The sequence below is a fragment of the Anopheles merus genome, chromosome 2R, assembly GCF_017562075.2.
Source record: "Anopheles merus strain MAF chromosome 2R, AmerM5.1, whole genome shotgun sequence".
In the NCBI taxonomy this organism is placed as follows: Eukaryota; Metazoa; Arthropoda; class Insecta; order Diptera; family Culicidae; genus Anopheles; species Anopheles merus.
Window position 1 is genome coordinate 36128732 of NC_054082.1, and position 20516 is coordinate 36149247.

At 47.6% G+C, this 20516-nt stretch overlaps 4 protein-coding genes and 1 long non-coding RNA gene across 7 annotated transcripts; 2 read left to right on the forward strand and 3 right to left on the reverse strand.

Moving 5' to 3' along the window:
• Positions 1-609: 609 nt before the first annotated feature.
• Positions 610-8480, forward strand: LOC121587643 (probable cytochrome P450 28a5). Its single transcript, XM_041904603.1, has 9 exons — positions 610-945; positions 1007-1253; positions 1354-1984; positions 2059-2463; positions 2565-2576; positions 4639-4801; positions 6769-7012; positions 7078-7185; positions 7250-8480. The coding sequence occupies exons 1-9, from the start codon at positions 761-763 to the stop codon at positions 8222-8224; spliced, it is 2970 nt and encodes a 989-aa protein (XP_041760537.1). The 5' UTR covers positions 610-760; the 3' UTR covers positions 8225-8480.
• On the reverse strand, positions 2645-3273 carry LOC121587644. Its single transcript, XR_006004087.1, has 2 exons — positions 3070-3273; positions 2645-2990 (listed from the first exon to the last, which is right to left on the reverse strand). It is a non-coding gene; the product is annotated as an uncharacterized LOC121587644 (long non-coding RNA).
• LOC121587642 (malignant T-cell-amplified sequence 1 homolog) lies at positions 5469-6707 on the reverse strand. The gene is made up of 4 exons (XM_041904602.1): positions 6322-6707; positions 6098-6250; positions 5698-6000; positions 5469-5597 (listed from the first exon to the last, which is right to left on the reverse strand). The coding sequence occupies exons 1-4, from the start codon at positions 6330-6332 to the stop codon at positions 5516-5518; spliced, it is 549 nt and encodes a 182-aa protein (XP_041760536.1). The 5' UTR covers positions 6333-6707; the 3' UTR covers positions 5469-5515.
• On the reverse strand, positions 8175-12161 carry LOC121587641 (DNA repair protein complementing XP-C cells homolog). Its single transcript, XM_041904601.1, has 5 exons — positions 11770-12161; positions 10108-11599; positions 9124-10044; positions 8886-9054; positions 8175-8817 (listed from the first exon to the last, which is right to left on the reverse strand). The coding sequence occupies exons 1-5, from the start codon at positions 12003-12005 to the stop codon at positions 8525-8527; spliced, it is 3111 nt and encodes a 1036-aa protein (XP_041760535.1). The 5' UTR covers positions 12006-12161; the 3' UTR covers positions 8175-8524.
• Positions 12162-12564: 403 nt separating this feature from the next.
• LOC121588998 (WD and tetratricopeptide repeats protein 1-like) lies at positions 12565-16809 on the forward strand. 3 transcript variants are annotated; one of them, XM_041907503.1, is made up of 10 exons: positions 12565-13208; positions 13299-13341; positions 13434-13815; positions 13898-14287; positions 14367-14627; positions 14716-14987; positions 15069-15351; positions 15431-15543; positions 15627-15933; positions 16016-16809. In XM_041907503.1, exons 3-9 carry the CDS (start codon positions 13501-13503, stop codon positions 15916-15918), a joined length of 1926 nt encoding a protein of 641 aa, XP_041763437.1. In that variant the 5' UTR covers positions 12565-13208; positions 13299-13341; positions 13434-13500; the 3' UTR covers positions 15919-15933; positions 16016-16809. The 3 variants fall into 3 exon arrangements, with proteins under 3 accessions (XP_041763437.1, XP_041763438.1, XP_041763436.1); XM_041907504.1 differs by having other exon boundaries at positions 13458-13815; XM_041907502.1 differs by having other exon boundaries at positions 13299-13815.
• Positions 16810-20516: the final 3707 nt, after the last annotated feature.

Genomic DNA, 20516 nt, shown 5'->3' on the forward strand with positions numbered 1-20516 from the left:
CAGAAGCATTTATATGATTAGTAGCCTCTTGCGTTGGAATATTTTACACCGAAATGTGTCTTATTTCGTAATTTTAACTGAAAATGAATGTCCAGCTGTACATGTTTAATCATGTACCGAGCAGGAGATTGTAGTTACTTGAGCTCCCTGGCTACCAATCACCCCTTTTGCACGGATAGCCATATATGTACACTAAACTCTGTTCAGCAAGCTCGCTGATAAGCGAACAAAAAATCACATCCGATAAAAAGTCACCAAGAGATAGTCAAATTCAAGTGGTCTTTACACACCACCCTATCGTTGTGTAGCATAAATATAACAGATGGTGGCGCGTTCTCTGTCTATCCGTCCTCCGCAGTTCTCCAAACATGCCCCGTTCGTTTCAGTTTATTTTTAGTAAATTCCTTTCGCACTCCGATATCCCTCCATTAATGCTTCCCGAATATTATGAATGTTAGAACCGTTACCACCAACGGTCAACCGAAATGTACACTAACACGCGGCAGGCGAACCTCGATCGATGATGGCATCGGCCCCTCACAAACACTAACCTGCGCCGATGCGTATGAAGAAGAAGAAAGAAAAAATCATACAATTTGGCCGCGCAGCAGTCAAACGCGCCAGTCTCGCAAGCGTAATCCTAACATTCGCTCCCCGAACACGGAGCAGCGCGGAGGTGTTGTGCGTATTCCGTTAATCCGTTCTTCCCTTCAAGCACCGTTCGAAAGTGATCACGGGCGGGTGTTTTTAAACGTAAAAGATGTTTGTCACCGTTACACTGCTGGTGACGGCGATCACGTTCGTGTACGTGTATCTGGCATGGTACAGCAACTACTGGACGAAGCGGGGCGTTCCGGGACCGGCGCCGCGGTTACTGTTCGGTAACTTTCCCAGCTTTATCCTGCGCAACCGCCCGTTCGTGGACGACTTTCAGGACATTTACGAGTGAGTATCATTTTAGAATGTTGGCTTGGCTCACTAACAAGGCCTATGCTGTCACCCACAGCAAGTACCGCTCGAAGGGCAATCTGATTGGCGTCTTCAATGGGCGCCAACCGGCAGTGCTGGTGATGAAGCCCGAACTCATCAAAGACGTGCTGATAAAGAACTTTAAACAGTTCCAAGATAACGAGTTTGCCGATTCGGTCAGCAAGGACAGCGATCCCATCTTTGGCCGCAATCCCTTCATGCTCAAGGGCGAAGAGTGGAAGGAGAAGCGTGCCGAGGTGACGCCGGCCTTTACCACGTCCCGGGTATGTTGTGGAACACCCAAAAGCCCCCAGCAGTTTTGCACATTTTGAATGAGAAGATCATATAACTTTCCAAACTCTCCATCGATCCCCCCTCGCACAGATGAAGGCCCTGTTTCCGTTCGTGGAGGACGTATCGAACCGGATGAAGCAGTACATCGCGCAGCACACCACCAAGGGACCGATCGAGACGCGTGAACTCTGTGCCAAGTACACGACCGACGTCGTGTCGAGCTGCATCTTTGCGGCCGACGCGCAATCGTTCACCAAGGAGAAGGCCGAAATACGCGAGATGGGCCGGAAGCTGCTCGAGCCGAACTTCCAAATCGTCGTGATGTTTCTGCTGATCGGGTTAATACCGGCGCTCAAGAAGCTGATCAAGATTTCGTTCGTGTCGAAAGAGATCGAACAGTTTTTTACCGATCTGATGGAGAAAGCGGTCGCCTACCGGGAGCAGAACAATGTTAAGCGCGTCGACTATCTCGATCATCTGATGGCACTGCGCGCGAAGAAGCAGCTCAGCTCGCTCGATATGGCCGCGCACGGTGTGACCTTCTTCATCGATGGCTTCGAAACGTCCAGCCTGGCAATGTGCTTTACGCTTTACGAGCTGGCCAGAAATCCGGACTGCCAGGAGACGCTCCGGAGCGAACTGATGGCCGCTCGGAATGAGGACGGCAGCATCGATTACGATGCGCTGCTGGAACTGCCCTACCTCGATCAGGTGTTGTACGGTAAGCGATAACTAAGGAGGGAGATTTTGCAAGAGTGTGTTGTGTTGAATATGCCTTTTCTTTGCTTTGTACAGAGGCACTGCGCATTTGGCCACCGGCCGCCTTTTTGTCGAAGGTATGCACCGTACCCACCGAGCTGGAGGTAACGGACGGTCAGAAGGTGCTGATCGAACGGGGCCTCCCGGTAATGCTGCCCGTGTGGGCCGTCCATCGCGACAAGGAGTACTACGAGGAGCCGGAACGCTTCAACCCGGACCGCTTCTCGCCGGCAACCGGCGGCACCAAGGTGTACCGCGAGAAGGGCTGCTTCCTACCGTTCGGCGACGGACCGCGACAGTGTCTCGGTATGCGCTTCGCACTGATGCAGGTTAAGCGGGGTCTGTTCGAGGTGATCACCAAGTACGAGGTGTCGGTCAACTCCAAATCGAAACAGCCAATCCAGCTGGATCCGAAAGCGTTCATCGTCTGTCCGCTGGGCGGTATCTGGTTGGATTATAAACCGATTGAGGCGTAAGCCAAGAGTAACCGTGGGGGGTGTGTCGAATTGGATTAGTGACGGAGGTTGTGATTGATGAGTCAGTGGGAGTGTGTGGTTATAAATAGAAGATATCTTAATGCAAGGTACGATAACAGAAGATATGACATGCGAACCTTTTTTTACAGATTACATGCGATGACCTTTAAATGGCGTTTCTTTTATTCCTTTTTAGAAAATATAATGTTCTTTACACATTTTTATGGTTTTTAGAGCTTGAAATTTTATTAATATTTAATTAAATAAACGAGGAAAATTAACATTAAACAACTTGAACATTGGCATAGCTTCGTTCGTTATTAAATACAAGATTTTTTTTACTAAAATTCCATCTATCGTTCTTGGGAGAAGACGATTAGAATCGATCCAACATCCGGCCTTGTAATAACTGGTGCGTTTACCATTGGATCATTGAGTGGTTCTTGTGCTGGGCGGTTGAAACCCAATTTAACAGTATGCAGACGATATCGTCTATAGGATAGAGAGAGAAATTTATTCAAGCTGCTTTCCAGACTTTAAATCACGCAGTTTAATCGTGTAGCAAAATCACCGAGGACGGAAGGGTAAAGTTTGAGCACTCTGGCAGTTGAATGTTTACTTGGTCGTGTTTTGTTTGTTCGTCAGTGAGGTGAGATGCACTGAACACGATACTGCGAATGAATAGCCAAGGGAGTGTGTCGCATCAATTGAACTCAATTGCCTTTTTGAACGATGAGTTTGCAATTCTCCTACCACCGACCCAACACACACGGGGTGCCCTGTGGAACTGATTTGTTTCTCGTATGGCATATTATCTCCCTCCGGGAACTTGGGAGGGAAACCTCTTGGAAATCGGTTATCGCATGTTTGTTTTGAATTGTTTGTAACCAGGCTTTTACTGGGATTTTATTGGGCATGCAACTAATATATAAAAACGAATAAGAAAAACGGCAATAAGTGTAAGATTAATAAATCAGAATATGGCACAATTCCGATAAAATACAATTCGTGAGTTTCTGCCTAAAATTGAACCTCTTCCCCCGACCCATCTCACCAAACAACGGAAAGCGTGCATCTGGAGGACACATATGGCATCGATCTGTTTTTGCAGCACATTCACGAACAGCAGCACAACCATACGGCGACCAAGCGATCTATGTGCCACGCTTCCACACTAAAGGAAGCGTGTGGTGGTTCTGTTCTGGTGCTGACCTTAGTTAGCACAGCTCCGAGAGGGTGGGTTGATTTTAAATAGAATCAAACTACGTATGAATATAACCTTGGCTTGCGAGCATAATGCAGGCAGCCACGGAACGAATCGTGCAAAGTGTTTGAGGGGGTCAAAAACAAAAACCAAAACAGCTGGAGTGTAATCTATAAATTAAGTAATTTATCACCTTCCAGACGTAACGTGTGTACTATCGCAACTGAGCGCGGTAAATTGTTTTGTTTGTGTGAAGTTTTTTTCTTCCCTTTCTTGATGATAATACGTTGAGATTGTTAGGCATAACTTACGAATTCGGAGCATAGAATTCGATAAGGTCTTCACATTGGGTTTGCCGCCCATTCAGATTGCAAACTCCATTACTCCATTAGAATAAATATGTACAATGGGCATATGTACTGCATCGTTACGGCATGTTTCGGTGCCATGGCGTCATCTGCTGCGCCTTATTCCAAGAAGCAAATCCCCTCCAAATCGCTGGTGGGACAACTACATATGCTAAAATTAATATAAACTTACACCGCACATACACTAGCAAGAAACCGCGCGCGCGGCATCGGGCAACGGTCGCCGCATTCAAACAATGTTATCGCGTACGCAAGTGTGCGAATCATACACTCGCGCGTGTGCGCTAAACCATACCAAAGACTACGATGACCAAATGGTGGCGAATTTTCAATCGAGAGTCGTCGAGAGATTTAAAATCTTTCGCCAACGCAATAACCAACGCACAGTCAGTCCAACCGAACCAGTTCTGATCGGTCGATTGTGTCGATCGGAAGCATTCGATAGTGGGTGCGCGGAGATTCGTGGAACAGAAGGAACGTTATAAATTGGTGTGTTTTCTTCCGTTGGCAACGCGAAACGCTTCAAGTCAAACCGACCGAACGATGTTGCTCATTCTGTTCGGCGCAGTTGTGGCCTTCGTCGCATTAGTGTATATATTTCTTACGTGGGAGTTTGGATTCTGGGAGAAGTATGGCGTCAGGGGACCGAAACCGAAAATACTGCTCGGCAACATACCGTACTTGTTGACCAAAAAGCGGCACACTGTCTACAATTATGATCAACTTTACAAGTGAGTTATAATTACTGTAGTAATTTCTGTGTATTTAAATGATGAATTTGACAGTTGATTAAAGTACAGTGTTTCTTAAACGAGTAGTGGGCACTAATTAATCAATTAATTTTAAATGGTTCAATAACGGACTTAAGAGAACCTGTTTAAATGTAAAAAAACATGTGCATATAAATTACCAAGCTATAGTGTCAACAGATTGGTACTGGGCAAATGACAAATGGTACAGTGAACTTGCATAAGGAAGGAAGAAAATCTGGATTATTTGCACCAAAAAAGATTATTTTAAGTTCAAATTCTGGTTAGATGTTTCTAATAGCAATCAATGAAATGTAATAGGATTGCACTGAATGCAAAGTGTTGCTTTCATCCTATTTAGCGCTACGACCAGGGCAACAGTTTTTGATACGTGGGCAGAATCCGAATGGGAATCAATTCAGTGTGGCCTTGTCCATTCGTTAGACTACCGCATATCCAAAACGTAGCTCATTTTGCAGCAGAAAAATATATAAAGAACGCCTCATACAGTTAAATGTTTGACTAACGGGCAGAAACATATTTAGAGAATGATTTTTTGGTATGTTTCTATTCTTATTTCATGCCATCAAACGCGATCGTCTAGGTATGTTCTTTCAATTGGTTTCAATTGCAAATAACTCACCAGCCGTTTCGTGTAAAACACAGCAATCGAGAAAAGCCCTTTTAGGACGTGTTTTATTTAATCGGTTTCATCTGCCACAATCCGTCGTTGAGATAGTGGCAATTTTCCACACCAACGCCCTTATTTACTTTGGCACTGAAATCAAAACAGAGGTAAAAAGAAAAGCGTATAAACATACGACTCGATTTTCCTACAGCGCAATGATATTTATAACAGCAATAAAACCAATACTCACATATCATCGGTCGACATGGCGGTCAATCCGATGGCCAGCGCGTGCTGCTTGCCTTCGGCCATTATTGCCACAACCGTTCCCTTCTCCACCTTGGTCATGCACGCACCCGGTGACGTCAGCCCGGGGCACATAATGTTGGCTCCGCTTAGTACGAACCGGATCGCACCCTTGTCCACCTGTTCCATCGGCAGGAAGAATGGAAACCGATGGAACAGCTTCAACGTCGGCATCCATGGTCCGTCTCTGTGACGGAAGAAAACCTGCTCGCCTGCGCCGTTGATTAGCAGTTCAATATGGTCGTGACTGAAACGTGCCAAGGAATGAGGCAGAGCGAGGAATTATTATCAGTTAATTTTTGATTTTAAAGGTCATATTGATCAGCGTATGCAGATGCACTCACCACTTAACTATCCGGAAAGCATCTTTCTTCGGTAAAACTAGATCGATGTGGTTTTCGATGGTGGGAAACTGCTCAATCAGCTTGGCCCGGATGCCTTTCTGCACCGAGGACTTCAGTTGCTGCACCCCAGAGACGCTTTCTTTTTCGTCAAACCTGTTGTAATATTATATTTTTGAATGTTATTCACTTTGATTTGCAACAGACGCTGCATTTATTTTACTTACTTCTTGAACATCGTGCGGCAGAGATACGGCTTGAGTCTTGTTTTGGACGAACTCGGCAAATTGACAATTGTACTGTCGGCGCTGTCAGCGAATGACAGCGACAATGTTGACGTGTCCAGTGTTGCCAATTCGAACGATTTCTATCAAAATTTGAATCTGTCTTCTGTGACCGTTGCTTATTTGGATTTTATCGTAAGTTTTATGAGCCCAAGTTTGATTAATGGTTATTTTACGCCTGTTACTCAGTTATGGCCTTGGAGTAGGTCCTAAAAGTGTGCGATTTTTGACCCATCTAGTTCCAGACCCATCCCAGCGGTGGAGCCATCTCTGCTGTTTTCAGATCTATCGTAGAAATGAGTCTTTTCCGGTCTTAAAATTTTCCCTATTCCAGTAGCAGAACCGCTCCCTAGTGTCCTTAAGCCTAATAAAATGTTTCGATTTTTACAGTGACTTCAAAAATGAACCAGCCGTCGGATTCTTCAGCATACGGTCACCTCAGCTAATGGTACGTGATCCGGAGCTGATCAAAGAGGTGCTGAGCAAAGGCTTCCAAAACTTTGCTGAAAATGATTTTTCGGACACTGTTGACGAAAAGTCCGATCCGCTGCTGGCCCGCAATCCGTTCAGCTTGAGTGGGGAAAAATGGAAAACCCGCCGGGCGGAGATTACCCCTGGCTTCACCAACAATCGGGTTCGTTGTCTGGCTTTGCGCTATTAAATGCCTCGGTTTGAAATGTTGTATTTCTTTGAAACTAGATTAAAGCGATGGCACATTTGATGGACGAAGTTTGCGAACATATGACCGATTATTTGCGAACGCAGGCCAAATCCAGTGACGGCGTAGCAACGTTGGATGCAAAGGAGGTAAAGTTTGAAGAATGCCATCCGAGAGTTCTTCCTGATGTTCACGTCAATTTATTTCCATTAGGTCATGGCAAAGTACACCACCGATGTAGTGGCCAGCTGCATCTTCGCCATCGATGCCCAATCGTTCGTGAAAGAAAACCCGGAAATTCGTATGATGGGCAAGCGTATCATGAACTTTAACTTTGTCGTGCTGCTTGCCATGCTGGTAACGACCTTTATCCCGTCGGTGAAGAAATTCTACAAGTTTACCTTCATCCCGAAGGATACGGAGCAGTTCTTCATTCGCATCATGCAGGACGCAATACGCTATCGGAAGGAGAATAAAATCAATCGGACCGATTTTCTGGACCATCTGCTGCAGCTGCAGGATCGCAAGCAGATTACGGACATCGACATCGCCGGGCATGGTGTGTCGTTCTTTGCCGATGGTTTTGAAACATCCAGCATTGTGCTGACCTACTGCCTGTACGACCTGGCCAAATATCCGGCCATCCAGCAGGAGCTGCGCGATGAAATTGCAAAGGCAAAGCAGGTGGGCGGTGGAACCATGTCGTACGAGCAGCTGGGGGAAATGGCCCTGCTGGAACAGATTATTTGTGAATCTATGCGCATCCATCCGCTGATGGCCGTCATGTCCAAGCGGTGCACCGCCGATACGACGCTCGTCGGGCCGAAGGATCGTAAAATATTCGTCAAAAAGGGTACAACTGTTGTGCTGCCGTACTATTCGATCTGCTTTGATGCGGAACACTTTGCCGATCCGTATAAGTACGACCCGAAACGGTTCGCGGCCGAAAACGGAGGCAGTAAGGCGTACCGCGAGCGTGGCGTTTACTTCCCGTTCGGCGATGGTCCGCGCATGTGTTTGGGGATGCGTTTTGCTGTGACGCAGGTGAGACGGGCGATAGTAGAGGTAGTGGAACGTTTCTCAATCTCTGTCAGCAGCAAAACGATTGAACCGTTCGAAATGGACCCGGATCAGTTTATGTTGAATCCCAAGGGCAGCATTTGGTTGGACTTTAAACCAATTGCATAATACTGAACACGCATTTTTATTTACGTTGACAAGGTGCAATGTATGTAACTCGGAGTAACAATATAATAAGGTAAAAGTTTTGAAAACGAAAGCCTAATTCACAACATTTCGTGATACACGAAAACAGAGAGCTTCAAGAGTAATGCAAGGATCGACCTTTATAGAAAAAAAAAATGCTGAACCGTAATAAAGTAACACACAAAACGTGAACAAATTAACAGCAAAACAATAAAAGAGTAAACATACCTAAACATCATTCAATTTGTGTGAAATGAACCAGAGCAAACGTGTGCCCCAGTTCTACTGGACGAGATTATCAAAGTTGTACTTGTGCTGGAGCTTTCGGCGGATCAGCAAACCCTTGATTAGCTTCTTCCAATTACCATACACACGCTTCTCGTACTTTTCCCTCGCTCGTTGCTCTTCGGCTTGCTGCTCCTCATGCCAGGCGTCGACGACTACATCCTTAAATTCTTCGCAGACGACGAACCCATCGTACACCGGGTGACTACTGCCGCCGTGAAAATCGAACCCAGTGACGGCCTGAGCACAGTCGATGCGAAGTTTTTTGCATATTCGGTTCAGTCCCGGCACTGTAAATGTGGTGTAAGGTTCAAAATTACTTCAAATGTTAAAGGCATTTTGTGTTCCGTCCACTTACGTTGCAGATGGACTGTCTTCTTGGGCAGCATGCAGGGCTTGAATAGCTCCACATTGCCGTACGCATTCCGCGGCACGATTCCACCCTCAGCCGTCGGCGGATCGTACTCTTCCGTCTGCCAGTAGCCAAATAGCTCAAGCGGTTGCGATGGCAACATTTGTCCGGATGACTAGAATTTTAAAACAGTATTTGGTTTAGTTGATTAAATGTTCTAAAATCCATATCCAACCCAACTCACCCTGTCGTACTTGGGCCGGCCTGAAACAATTTTGTACGGTGTTTCGAACATTTTCACCGTACGCGCCTGCTTCAGCCACACTTCGCGCGCATGCAACGTTTGTACGCATTCGCGAGCGTACACCGGTTCCTTGCCAGAGGTAAACCCAAGCGTTGGCGCATCCGGCGGGTAGATCGCTTCAAACTTCAGCAAATGGCGCTTCAGCGCAAAGTAAGGATGGTTTTTGTACTCCGCCACCGTGCGTGGCAGTGGACGCTCCTCCAGTATACGGTTCAGTTCCCGATCTTCGGCAGCGTCCCGTGCAGCGCACTGTTTGCCGCCCCTAAACGGACCCAGCACGTTGTCCATCCACTGCTGCATGATGCGATGTTTAATCGTTACGGTAAGATAGTCCGCACAGTAGCGCGCAGAGATGTCCTTTATCGAGCCGTCGTTGTTCCAGGCGAGCACGTACAGCATAGGGGTGGATGCTTGCTGAACGATTTCATTGACACACTCCATCAGGCCGCGCGTAACGTCCAACGGAATCCAGCATTGCTCCTCCTCGGCAAAGGCTTCAATCCACAGGTTCAGCTTGTTGCACGAGCTCGTTTTGGTGCTGTTTTCGTCGTCGTCCGTCGATAGCACTGGATTTTTGAGCAGTTTTCTCGTTTTTGGGTTGAATCGTTCAATTTTGACGATCTTTTTGACGGGCGAAGGTGTACTGGTGGTGGATTTGGTAGTGGGTTTGGTAATAGGTTTGATGGTTGATTTTTCCGGCAGTTTGTCATTCTTGTCTTTCTTCGCTTCATAATCTCTTCGTATCATTTTGGACGATTCGCCGTTTTTATCTTGGGAGCTGGTGGCGGGTGTCTTTACCGGTTCGGACTTACTTTTTACATTTTTAGCCTCTTTAGATGGTTTACTATTTTTAGCTACAGACTAAAAGGGGAAAGAAAACAAAATAAATAGGTAAAACTACCTCAACCTGTTTTGAACTTTTACCTTTGTTGTTTCATCCTTTTCTGCAGTCTTTGCTTCATCACTTCGTTGTTTTCGTGTTTTTCGCGGTGAAATACTGACCGGTTTAGTTGCTTCCTTCGACACCTTCGCGTTACTATCCGGTACAGCTGACGTTCGCTTCTGCTTAGAACGGTTACTTCGGCTGCTTTCCGTATCATCTGCTCCATCTAGCTGCGGAATTTCGACAGGCGAAGATTTCCGTTTCCTACTTACTTTAGCTTTTTTCTTCTTTTCCTCGCCATAATCATGATCGCTCTCGACGTTTTTCTTCGTGTCCTTGGCCACTTTCATTTTCTCCTTTGCCGGTACCACTTTCAGCAGATCTGAGTTGGACAGCACCTTCGGCACCACCTGTAACGATGTCACCATCCGACACTGCACGCCAATAGAGCGTAGCAGTATGATGAACATCAAAATGTAATCCCGCTTACAGTTGGCCATCTGTGAGAGCAGCTGAAGGCGAAGCGATTTTTCCAACGTCAGCCTTTTCCAGCTGTTCACAAACATTCGCCTGTCCTTCAGATCAACGATTTCACGATAGTACTGCATGATCTGCTGAAAGTACTGCACATTGGTGCGACCGTTGGGATAGCACCGTTCCGATGGTATGAGCGCATTGCCGATTGCCAGCAAGGTGGGCGAATTCAACACGCCGTTGGTAAAGTTCCCATGCGCAATGCCCATTATGATGGTCACCTTGTGCAATACCAGCTGAGCGTCCCGTTTCTCGCGATTGATCATCCGGTTGATGTACGCCTCCACATCGATTTCGGTACACTTTTTCTTCTTCTGCTTTGCCAGCTCCGGTTTGAGGGTGATTTGAACCGTTTGTGCACGGGACGTACTAGCCGGCTCGGCACCCTCCTCAACTTCCTCCCAGTCGGAGTCGGATTCTGCCTGCTTTTTCGCTGCCTTACGGGACTTGGTCGCGGTTCCTTTGGCGGAAGGGACAGGTTTTTCGGCCACCGTCGAACTCTTTTCACCCATGGCAAGCAGGCTTGAAATGTCGATCGCATTGCCGGCAGTGAGTTGTTGTTGCTTTTTCGTAGCGCTTTCGAGATGGTTCTTGGCCGTTTCGAGCGTTTTAGTAAAGTCCTGGAAATTTACGTACGCCTGCGACGCTTCGTTGATTTTTGCTATCAACTTTCGCCCCTTACGGTCTTCGGGAGTGCAATTGTCGTGCCGTACCACAGCATCCTCTTCCTCTTCTGAACTATCGGAGAGTTTTCCCATCCCAGCGTTACAATCGAACACTGGGGCGGCATCTTGTGCGGCTACCTTTTCGCCAGCGAGCGAGCTCGATGAGATAGCAGCAAAAAACTTTGAATTTAGATCCAGTTTAGTGGGATCAACAAGATGTTCGTCGCCAGAGTCGGATTCGGAATCTTGATATGAGCTTTGCTTTACTGATGCTCTTCCAATGGTTCCAGTGGCCTTTCCCGTGCGGTTAGTTTGCGGTTTGCCTTTTGTGTTGCTAGTAAGAAAAGGAAAAAAAAGAATTAGATAGAGCACGACATAACGCGTTGGGGTTTTGTTAACCCTTTTTGAAGCAGGTAACAAATTCCAATCCCCAACCGTTTTGAACAGCCGATTCAAGGTCACGAATGAAGTAGCGTGCACGTGTTTGCAGCGGGGGACGCGTACCTTTTGTGGAATCGTTGGTTGTTTTTGGCCATTTGTTTGCCTTTACCAACTGTTTTGGAGGTTATCTCATCATCTTCGGAGTGGCCATCCGATTCGTCGGTAACAGCTTCACTATCCGAAGAATCGTTCCGCTTTCGTTTGTTCTTGCCATCCGATTTCCCGGGCAACCATTCGTCTTCGGACGCTGAAAAATCGCCCCCTTCTTCCTCACTCTCCGACATGAATGTATCGCTCATTTTTCTTTATAATTAAGCACAAATACGCACCAAATACTAAACAATTCCGAAACGTAGTTTAATGCACTAGTTTAATTGATTTCTACTACGAAACTAGTTGCGAAATACACACCACCTGTACCGCGGAACGAAAATGCGCGTGCAGATGTAAACAAGATTCGCTGTCAATAAAGAGGGAGAGAGAAAGAGAGCAAGAGAAAACAAGAGGGAGAGAAAGATCAACAACAACAAGGTGTTTCAAGGTCTGGTATCCCTATCGTTCGCCAAAATGACAGTTTAGCACAATCGGGACAAGCTGGTTCAAGTGTAAAATAGCCATAATTATCAGGAAAATTCGCATTTCATAGCTATACTGAGAGATGAATGGTGTACAAATCGATGGCAAGTGAAATTGATCGAAGAATAATGTGTGGAAATGAGCTTAACTTGACAAAATAATAAAAAATATGCGATTTTGTTGTCGGAAAATTATTATTTTAATTAAGCCGTGTAGACGCGGCTTGAGGTTGTTCTGCGCTGGGCGAGATGTTTTGATTTGTCAATGCAATTTATTCATTTGTTGTCATCGGTGCATTGCGACGTCTTCGTGGATTGTGAGTGATAAAAGGTAAAGAAAAAGATACGTTCGTAGCGAAATTGGCTCATCGCAATTAGAGCGAACAAGTATCGCTAAACAGATCCAGGCTGGAAATGTGTCCACTCCACGCAGGGACAGGAATATACGTTGGAGCAGCCACGGCTCCACCATTCCCCACAGTATAGGAGTCGGTGTTTCGTGGAAAAAAAAGAAAAGAAAAGAGAAGACCTTTCAGCGTACACGATAACGCTAGAGAAAAGCTAAAATTTACCCTATTACAAGCTGCAGATTATCGAAACCGACTGGGCTCTTTCTGTTCTTGAGCACCGTTTTCACGGTTGAATATTTACCCCCTGGAGCAAAGTGAATCAATCTCACTGCCAACATGAACGTTCTGGAAAGCTGCACACACTAAACGGGTGCACACATTCCAAACGGGGCGCCGTGATCGTGAGACGCGGGGACAAGTGCGAACAAATACCGTCTTGTTGTTTGTGTCCAGGCGATAGCGGTAGCGGGAGGCAGTGGAGGTGTGAAAGAGATAACGACCTACTCGGTAGGCCGTGGGCGAGGCGGAGCAGAGAGAGGCGTAGCAGAAGCTGTTGTTGGAAGTGTCCCCGCGGCAGGTAGGGAGAGGGTGTGGGATGTGATAGAAAATCCATCTACTGTCACGGTGTGACGTATTGACGTGTTTAACGTCCTGTTTTTGTTTGCAGCGGTCCTGCCTGTCATAGGAAAACGTTTGTTTCTGGTACACAGGTACTCAGTCTACCCACTATATTCACCAAGTCAACAAATTCCACCACCATCAATCGACATCCGTTCCGGGGGTTTCGAATTGCTTCCGGAAGGGTACCGTTTGTTTATCTTTATAGAACGCTCTGCTCGCAATCGAGCAGCAGCTGCATCCGGTGAGCAATGAACATGAAACCGAAACAGCCGTACGGCAACACGACAAATGTCACCAAAATCTTGACTAGCCGCCCGTACTGGGACATGGAGCATGTGCTGCGGAACCGGCTCCGAACGGCACCGCAGTTCGTGGACAACATCGAGCTGGAAGCGGAACTGCGCGGTCACAACGGATGTGTGAACTGTCTGCAGTGGAGCGACAACGGGCACATACTCGCTTCCGCCTCGGACGATTTCCATGTGATGCTGTGGGATCCGTTCCGCCACAAGCTGCTGCACGATCTGATGACACCGCACGAGGGGAACATTTTTTCCGTCAAGGTACGGTTGTGGAAAAAACTCCCTTTAAAACGACCTCAATTTAACTTGATTCTTTTTTCCTCCACCACAACACTGCCTACAGTTTTTGCCGAAGCGGGGCAACTCCATGCTGGTGACCGGTGCCGGCGACAGTAAGACGTTCGTGTTCGACATCAACCGACAGAACGACAACCCGATCCGGCAGTGCAGTTGCCATCTGCAGCGCGTCAAGCGGTTGGCCACCTCGCCCCGGAATGCGCACATGTTTTGGTCTGCGGCCGAGGATGGGCTGGTACTGCAGCACGATCTGCGCCAACCGCACGCTTGCCACGGACAGGACGCGAACGTACTGATCGACCTGCGCAGCTACATGAGCACCGTGCCGGAAGTGAAGTGTATCGCAATCAACCCGCAGCGTCCGGAGCAGCTGGCTATCGGGGCCAACGACATCTACGCCCGGCTGTACGATCGTCGCATGATTTCTCTTGGAAATGTAGGCACCGTCGACGCGATTCGGACGAGCGAAAACAGAAATGATATTTTGTTTTGTTGGGGGGTCTTGTATTTTGCAGCCTAATAGAAGAACGGAAGTGATGGGCGACACCGTCTCCGTCACCAATCTGATCGACAACATCCCGAAGGATGGTTGCGTGCAGTACTTCTGCCCGGGACATTTGGGCAGCAAGTACCAGGCCGCGTCGCAGCTGGGAGAAATCTATCAGTACAAAGCAGTCACCTACCTCACGTTTAGCCCGGATGGCACGGAGCTGCTGGCCAACATGGGTACGGAACACATCTATCTGTACGACATCACCCGTTCGCGCAATCCACTGGTTAGTAGTAGTAGGGGACGAGGATGTGATGGCTCTTTAACATTGAGTAGGCATACCTAACAAACGAACGGGTTTTACTACCTTGCAGTTCCTAGAGCTACCCAAGCTTCCCGGTGCGGCCGAAGGCAGCAAGAATGGTGCCGATTGCTCCGGCGCGGAAGCAAGTGTGGGGACCGAAAAAACGAAACACAAATTCTCCCCAGATGTGGAGCAGCTGAAAAAGGAAGGCAACGCTAGCCTGGAGAAGGAACAGTTTCTGCAGGCGATCAACAAGTACACGCAAGCGATACAGAAAGTCAATGGCAAGGATTGTGCCATACTGTACCTAAATCGGGCCACGGCATTGATGAAACGGAACTGGTAAATGGGTGGCAAGGATATGATTTTGCATTCAATCGGGTTAATCGGTTTTGGCGTTTGATTTTATGCACATTTTTCCAGGTACGGGGATGTGTACGCGGCGGTACGCGACTGTCACACTGCATTGCGGCTCGATCCACACTACGTGAAGGCCCATTTCCGGCTCGCCAGGGCGCTGCTCAAGCTGGACAAACTGAAAGAGGCACAGATATGCCTGGAGGAGCTGGTACGACGGTTTCCCTCGTACGCAAAGAACCCGGGCGTACTGATGCTGGAGAAGGACATAGGGCTTGAGATGGACAAGGCACGCCACCGTTCGCCCTGCAGCCGCATGCAGACTGAATCGTACGAGCAAAAGGAAAATGTGGGTAACATGCTTTGTGCCGTGCTTCTCATTACGCTACTCCCGCGTTGGTATTACATTAATAATCCTCTTCTTGTAGTACTGGCGCACGATGTCGATTGACTACGAGCAGCGATACATTGGACACTGCAACACGAAGACGGACATCAAGGAGGCGAACTATTTGGGCGATTCAAATTACATCGTAGCCGGGTATGTTTGCTGTCTCGTTCGACGCTTCTGGCATGCAACAATTAGGCTGATGCTTGTTTTAATTGGACTGTTTTTTTATCTAGCTCCGACGATGGCAACTTCTTTATCTGGGATCGGCACAGTGGCATCATTCACTCGGTCTTTCAGGCCGACGAGCTTATCGTGAACTGCGTCCAGCCGCATCCGTACATCTGCATGCTGGCCACGAGCGGTATCGATCACGAGGTGCGCCTCTGGTCACCTCAGTCGCCGGAAAAGCCCGCGGTGCGTCGTACGACCGTGGTCGACAGTATCGTGCACGACAATCAGACTCACATGCAGATCGATCCGTTCGACTCGATCGCACCGGATCAGGCGATCTGTCGGACTAGTTAGCTTTTAGTGCAGCTGGTAGGTTGAGTTATACCGCTTGTGGTGGTATTATCTGAAGTGGGCCGCCATTAATTATACCCAACAATGCATCCCATTACAGATTGGCAGTATCATTCATGTGATTAAAGCTAGCATTAATAAATTATTACCAAGGGCTCGCCTGCAGTAACTAGACCGGGACTGGCTGCGGGGTCTGCGTGTACTCGAAGGGAAAACAGGATAAAGGAAGCAAACCTTGCCGGACACAGGATTAGCCGCGACTGTACGTAGCACTAGGAACGGCATCCTGCAATAGCGTGGTGCAGTGTTGCAAATGGTAAGCCGCCGAAAAACAGCGTCACTTTGAGCCATTTCACACGATAAAGATGGTTTGAGCATACCGCCGAGCCAAACAGGAAGCAACGGTAGTTTAACGCACGACCTCTAGACAAGTTGAGCGTCGCACGGCATAAAGATGACCTGCCACAGGCAGATAAGTGTATGAGCGCTCCCTTCAGCATCTTCCATCCACTGGGGTACTCGGGCAATTACCCTACCTTTTGTTACTGAATCTTGCAAATTGTCTAGTTTAGTGTTCTGTGCATAATCAAAACATTCGGAATCGAATATTTAGAGCCAATTTTGGTTGAATTTTAGCCATTCGATTACCTTTCAGTTCATCTGTAAACTCCCAAAATGGATACAGTGCGGCATTCGGCACTGCAAACCGCTGTTTCATCTTACTTGGGGATAGCATTTCATCGAAAGTTGTACTATAATTACCAATTTTCATATAATGATCACGTCCCTTGAATTCGGTGGCTATTGAATCGAAAAAAAAAAATCATAATCAACATACTATCATTACTGCGATCGATGAATACAACGCGAATAAAAGCGAGTTTCACATCCGAACATACGGAAGCGTTGGTGAACTATGTTATAAAAAAAAAAAAAAAACGTCTCTGCTTACTGTTGCTTTGAGGCTAGACGTTACGCTTCAGCTACGTTCGGAAGGGATGACAATGTTGCGAAACAGAAACGATAGCACAGCGGCAGAGGTAGAGAGCAAAACAGGCTGTTCTTGTAGCTAAACCACAAACATCCGGTGCTGCGGGGTTGCATCGATAGGCCTGCCTGCTTCCTGTGACACGGTGCGACCACACAAGCCGCAGTGAAACAGATTAGGCATTGCTTGGCAAAGGCATGGAATTCAAAGGAAGTCGTAAATATTGCTGCCTCGTTTTCGTTGCTGCTCGTCAGCTCAACTGATCCATCGTTCCACCGCGGTGTAGTTCTTGGCTTGGAAGCTAGAATCTACTAGCAGGCCAGGTTTAAAGACTGGTTGGCTTTTTCCACCTCGGTTAAATACACTTACCCTTCTGCTTCAAAGTAGAATGGAGCAAAGACAGCACCTTGAGAAGTGCAGCGATTCTGCCACCCCGCAACCCAAGACGTTTTGTATGATCTTGTTTCCAAACTGTTCTGTCTTTCTTTCGCTCCGCCAGTGTTTCCTACATAGCGAATAGACAGTTTGCCTCGCACACACAGTCTTAACGCTACATTTATCTTCTTTTTTCTTCGATTTTCTTACCTCTCCGCCCGCCAACCCTTTCCAGTGTAACAAATATAATAGATTTTAATCACCATCGAATTAATCATTCGTCAGAAAGATTAACGGCGAATAATGGAATATAAACTGCAGCGTTTCCCGCTTTAGCCAATCGTGTACTCGGCCATCTTCTGCTGCCCATGATCAAACACCCCAGTGTCTTTCGGACCCGTCAGCTCGTCGGCCGAACATGCGGGGTCCATGTTTCTTCCTCGTCGCTCTTCCCCCGCACCACGGAAAGCACTCGATACCATTGCCGATGCACTTCGTGGTGCAAATCGCGGCATCGCATATCAGCATCGCTGCATCGTAGTTGGCGGTGTGCGCCCTTCAATATGCGAATGGTAACCTTTTCGCCGACCGGGTTTTCTCTGGCTGTGGGTACCGTCTATCCGTCGATGGCAAGACCTTGAGTGCCTGTAATAGAGCGAAGGGGTGGTGGTCTGGTTGGTGGTTAGGTCGGTCGGTCAAACGGTTGCTGTTTCGATGCGGTTGATATTGTTTGGTTTGCAAGCTCGCAGGCAAAGAAGATCACGATCGTGTGTGTGTTTTTGTTTTGTTTGTTGGCATATTTTACCCTGTATACACGCAATCGCAGAGTGCATAATTTATTCTCGTTTGCATCGTTCCTGGTATCGTGCTATTGCAGTGCCATAGCCATGTTGTGGTTTGCGAGGAAGGTATCTTCTTTTTATCGGCTCAAGATTATGTTTCGAATCTTTCTGAACGCGTGGAAATCATTTTATGCAGACGATCGAATGTGAAAGACATGCATTTGCATCCTTTGTGAGAGCGATGTGCATTAAATCGATGTCTTTCATAACTTAGCAAAGCTTAACAATGGCTATTGACGTTATTAAATTACTGAACGAACGGCATAATGTTTTACAATATCGTGTCTTTTCACCACAAGTCCGCGAAGATCATTCAAGTAATGCAGATTTAATTCTCATCAGACTCATCTTACCTGACCCGACGGACATGTGTGTGGACTAGTGATGTAGAGTGTAAAGTTGGCCAAATTCCAGAGTCGATTCCGATCCGATTCCGATAATTTCGGAACCGACTCCGGAAGGTAGGTCCGCCCAACATTATCCAGAGTCGTTCGAAGTCGTCCAGAGTCGTCCGGACTCAGTTGGAGTTGGGGTCGTCTGGAGTCGGCCGTTGTTGCCCTTCCAAACAAAGCCATACGAAGTGTTCGCGTAAAGTGAATGACAAAAAATAACACAACGAAATGAAATACTTGATCACAAGCACATTGCACCGGACGGCTCCTGTTGACTCCGACCGACGACGATTCCAGTCGACTCCGATCGACTCTGGACGACTCCGAATGACTCCGAAAGTCTCCAGTAGACTCTGACTCCGCACGACTCTGACCGATTCCGGACGATTTCGAACGACTTTGGACGACTCCGGACGACTCCAGGATACTCCGGACGACTCTAGGATACTCCGACCGACTCCAAGATACTCTGGACGACTCCAGGATACTCCGGACGACTCCAACTCCGGACGAAATTAGTGGTTCGAATTTAGCTGAAGTCGGATCGGAGTCTTGGGTGCGCTCCAAAGAGCACATCACTAGTGTGGACTAACGTGTTTCGTGTAACTGCTGCAATCAACCGGCATGTCATCAGTGTGCTGCCCGAGGCTTCCATGTTACCAGCCAGTATGTGCCAGAATTTACAGTGACTCCCATTGAGCCCCAAAGCGCCCTAACAAATCGCTCAAAGAGTAAATTAGCAACTTCGCTTGATGCACCCCCCCCCCCCCGGTCCCGGGCAGGATAAATCTTAAATGATATGCTGAAGCGCGCGTACACACAAACGTTGCAGCCGTTGCTATGTCATTAAGTAGTACGCTTCACTGCACATCAGACTTTAGTGCTCTTCTCAGCCGGACTGTGGTTTGCGAACGATCAAAACAGATCGTCGGTGGCCAATTTTGTCTGCAGCCGGGAGATAGACAGGAAGAATCCCTCGAATGCTGCCTCGGATATCCTTTTTTGTGTGTTCTCCCCCTTTTACGGATTGGTTAAAGTGCGCCCCATAACATGCCATTTAATTTACATAACTATGCTAATTCGTGGTGCCGAATACCGGGACATGCACCGCCGAAGGATCGGGGAGGATTTTTTTGTTGTTGTAAACGCCAAACATTTGAACCTGAAACCCCGACGGATCGTTTAGTGATCGTTTGCAGTTGGGAGAAGAAAAAAAAAGCACGGATAAGAACAAAACGATCACCAGGCTGTTGATGAATTGAAGCAGAAAGGAATGATCCGTCCCCGTTCCGAGGATGACCATTAGACGTAGGGCGCGATAAAGGGCGATCTTTTTAAATCGTTCCCTCAGACCGCCCTTTTCTGAGAGAAGAAAAAAAAATATACTCCGAACCGATTATTCCGAAACCGTTCTGGCTGGCGGTGCGTGATTCTCGTCGATCATCAGTTTTTTGTTGTTATTGTTGTTGTTGTTGATGTTCTTGTTGAGTTGCTCGCACATCAGCAAACCCAGGGCATTCCAGGGCAGCAAAGGGCAGCCACATAAAGCATAATCACACGTACCACCACAGCCCGGCTGGTGGTGGTGCAAGTGTTGAAAAGCGCTTCTTAAATGGATTCGTGGCGGCTTCCCGTTTCCATCCCGCTCCTCCTGCTCCGTATCCACTTCGGAGCGCTTCGGGGCAACCGGTCAGTGGCAAAAGGCACAAAGCATAAAGCATGAAAACATGTTGCCTTTAAAACAAAAAAAGAAAGAAAATCACGCTCGTCCTTGTGCCATCGCAAAATCTTACCTCGGCTCTGGTGCCGGGCATAATAAACGGTCCCGCCGCGGTCGGGTTTTGGTTCTTCCTGCAAGGTTTTTATACCACGAATGCAGCACGGCAAGAGGCGCGATTCTCGTTCGACCATCAGCGCACCAGACAAAAAAAGGGCAGCAGGACAAAGGGGCTGCCCTTGCGCAAACAAGGGCATGGGCTCTTTCGCTCCCTTCCCTCCATCCTC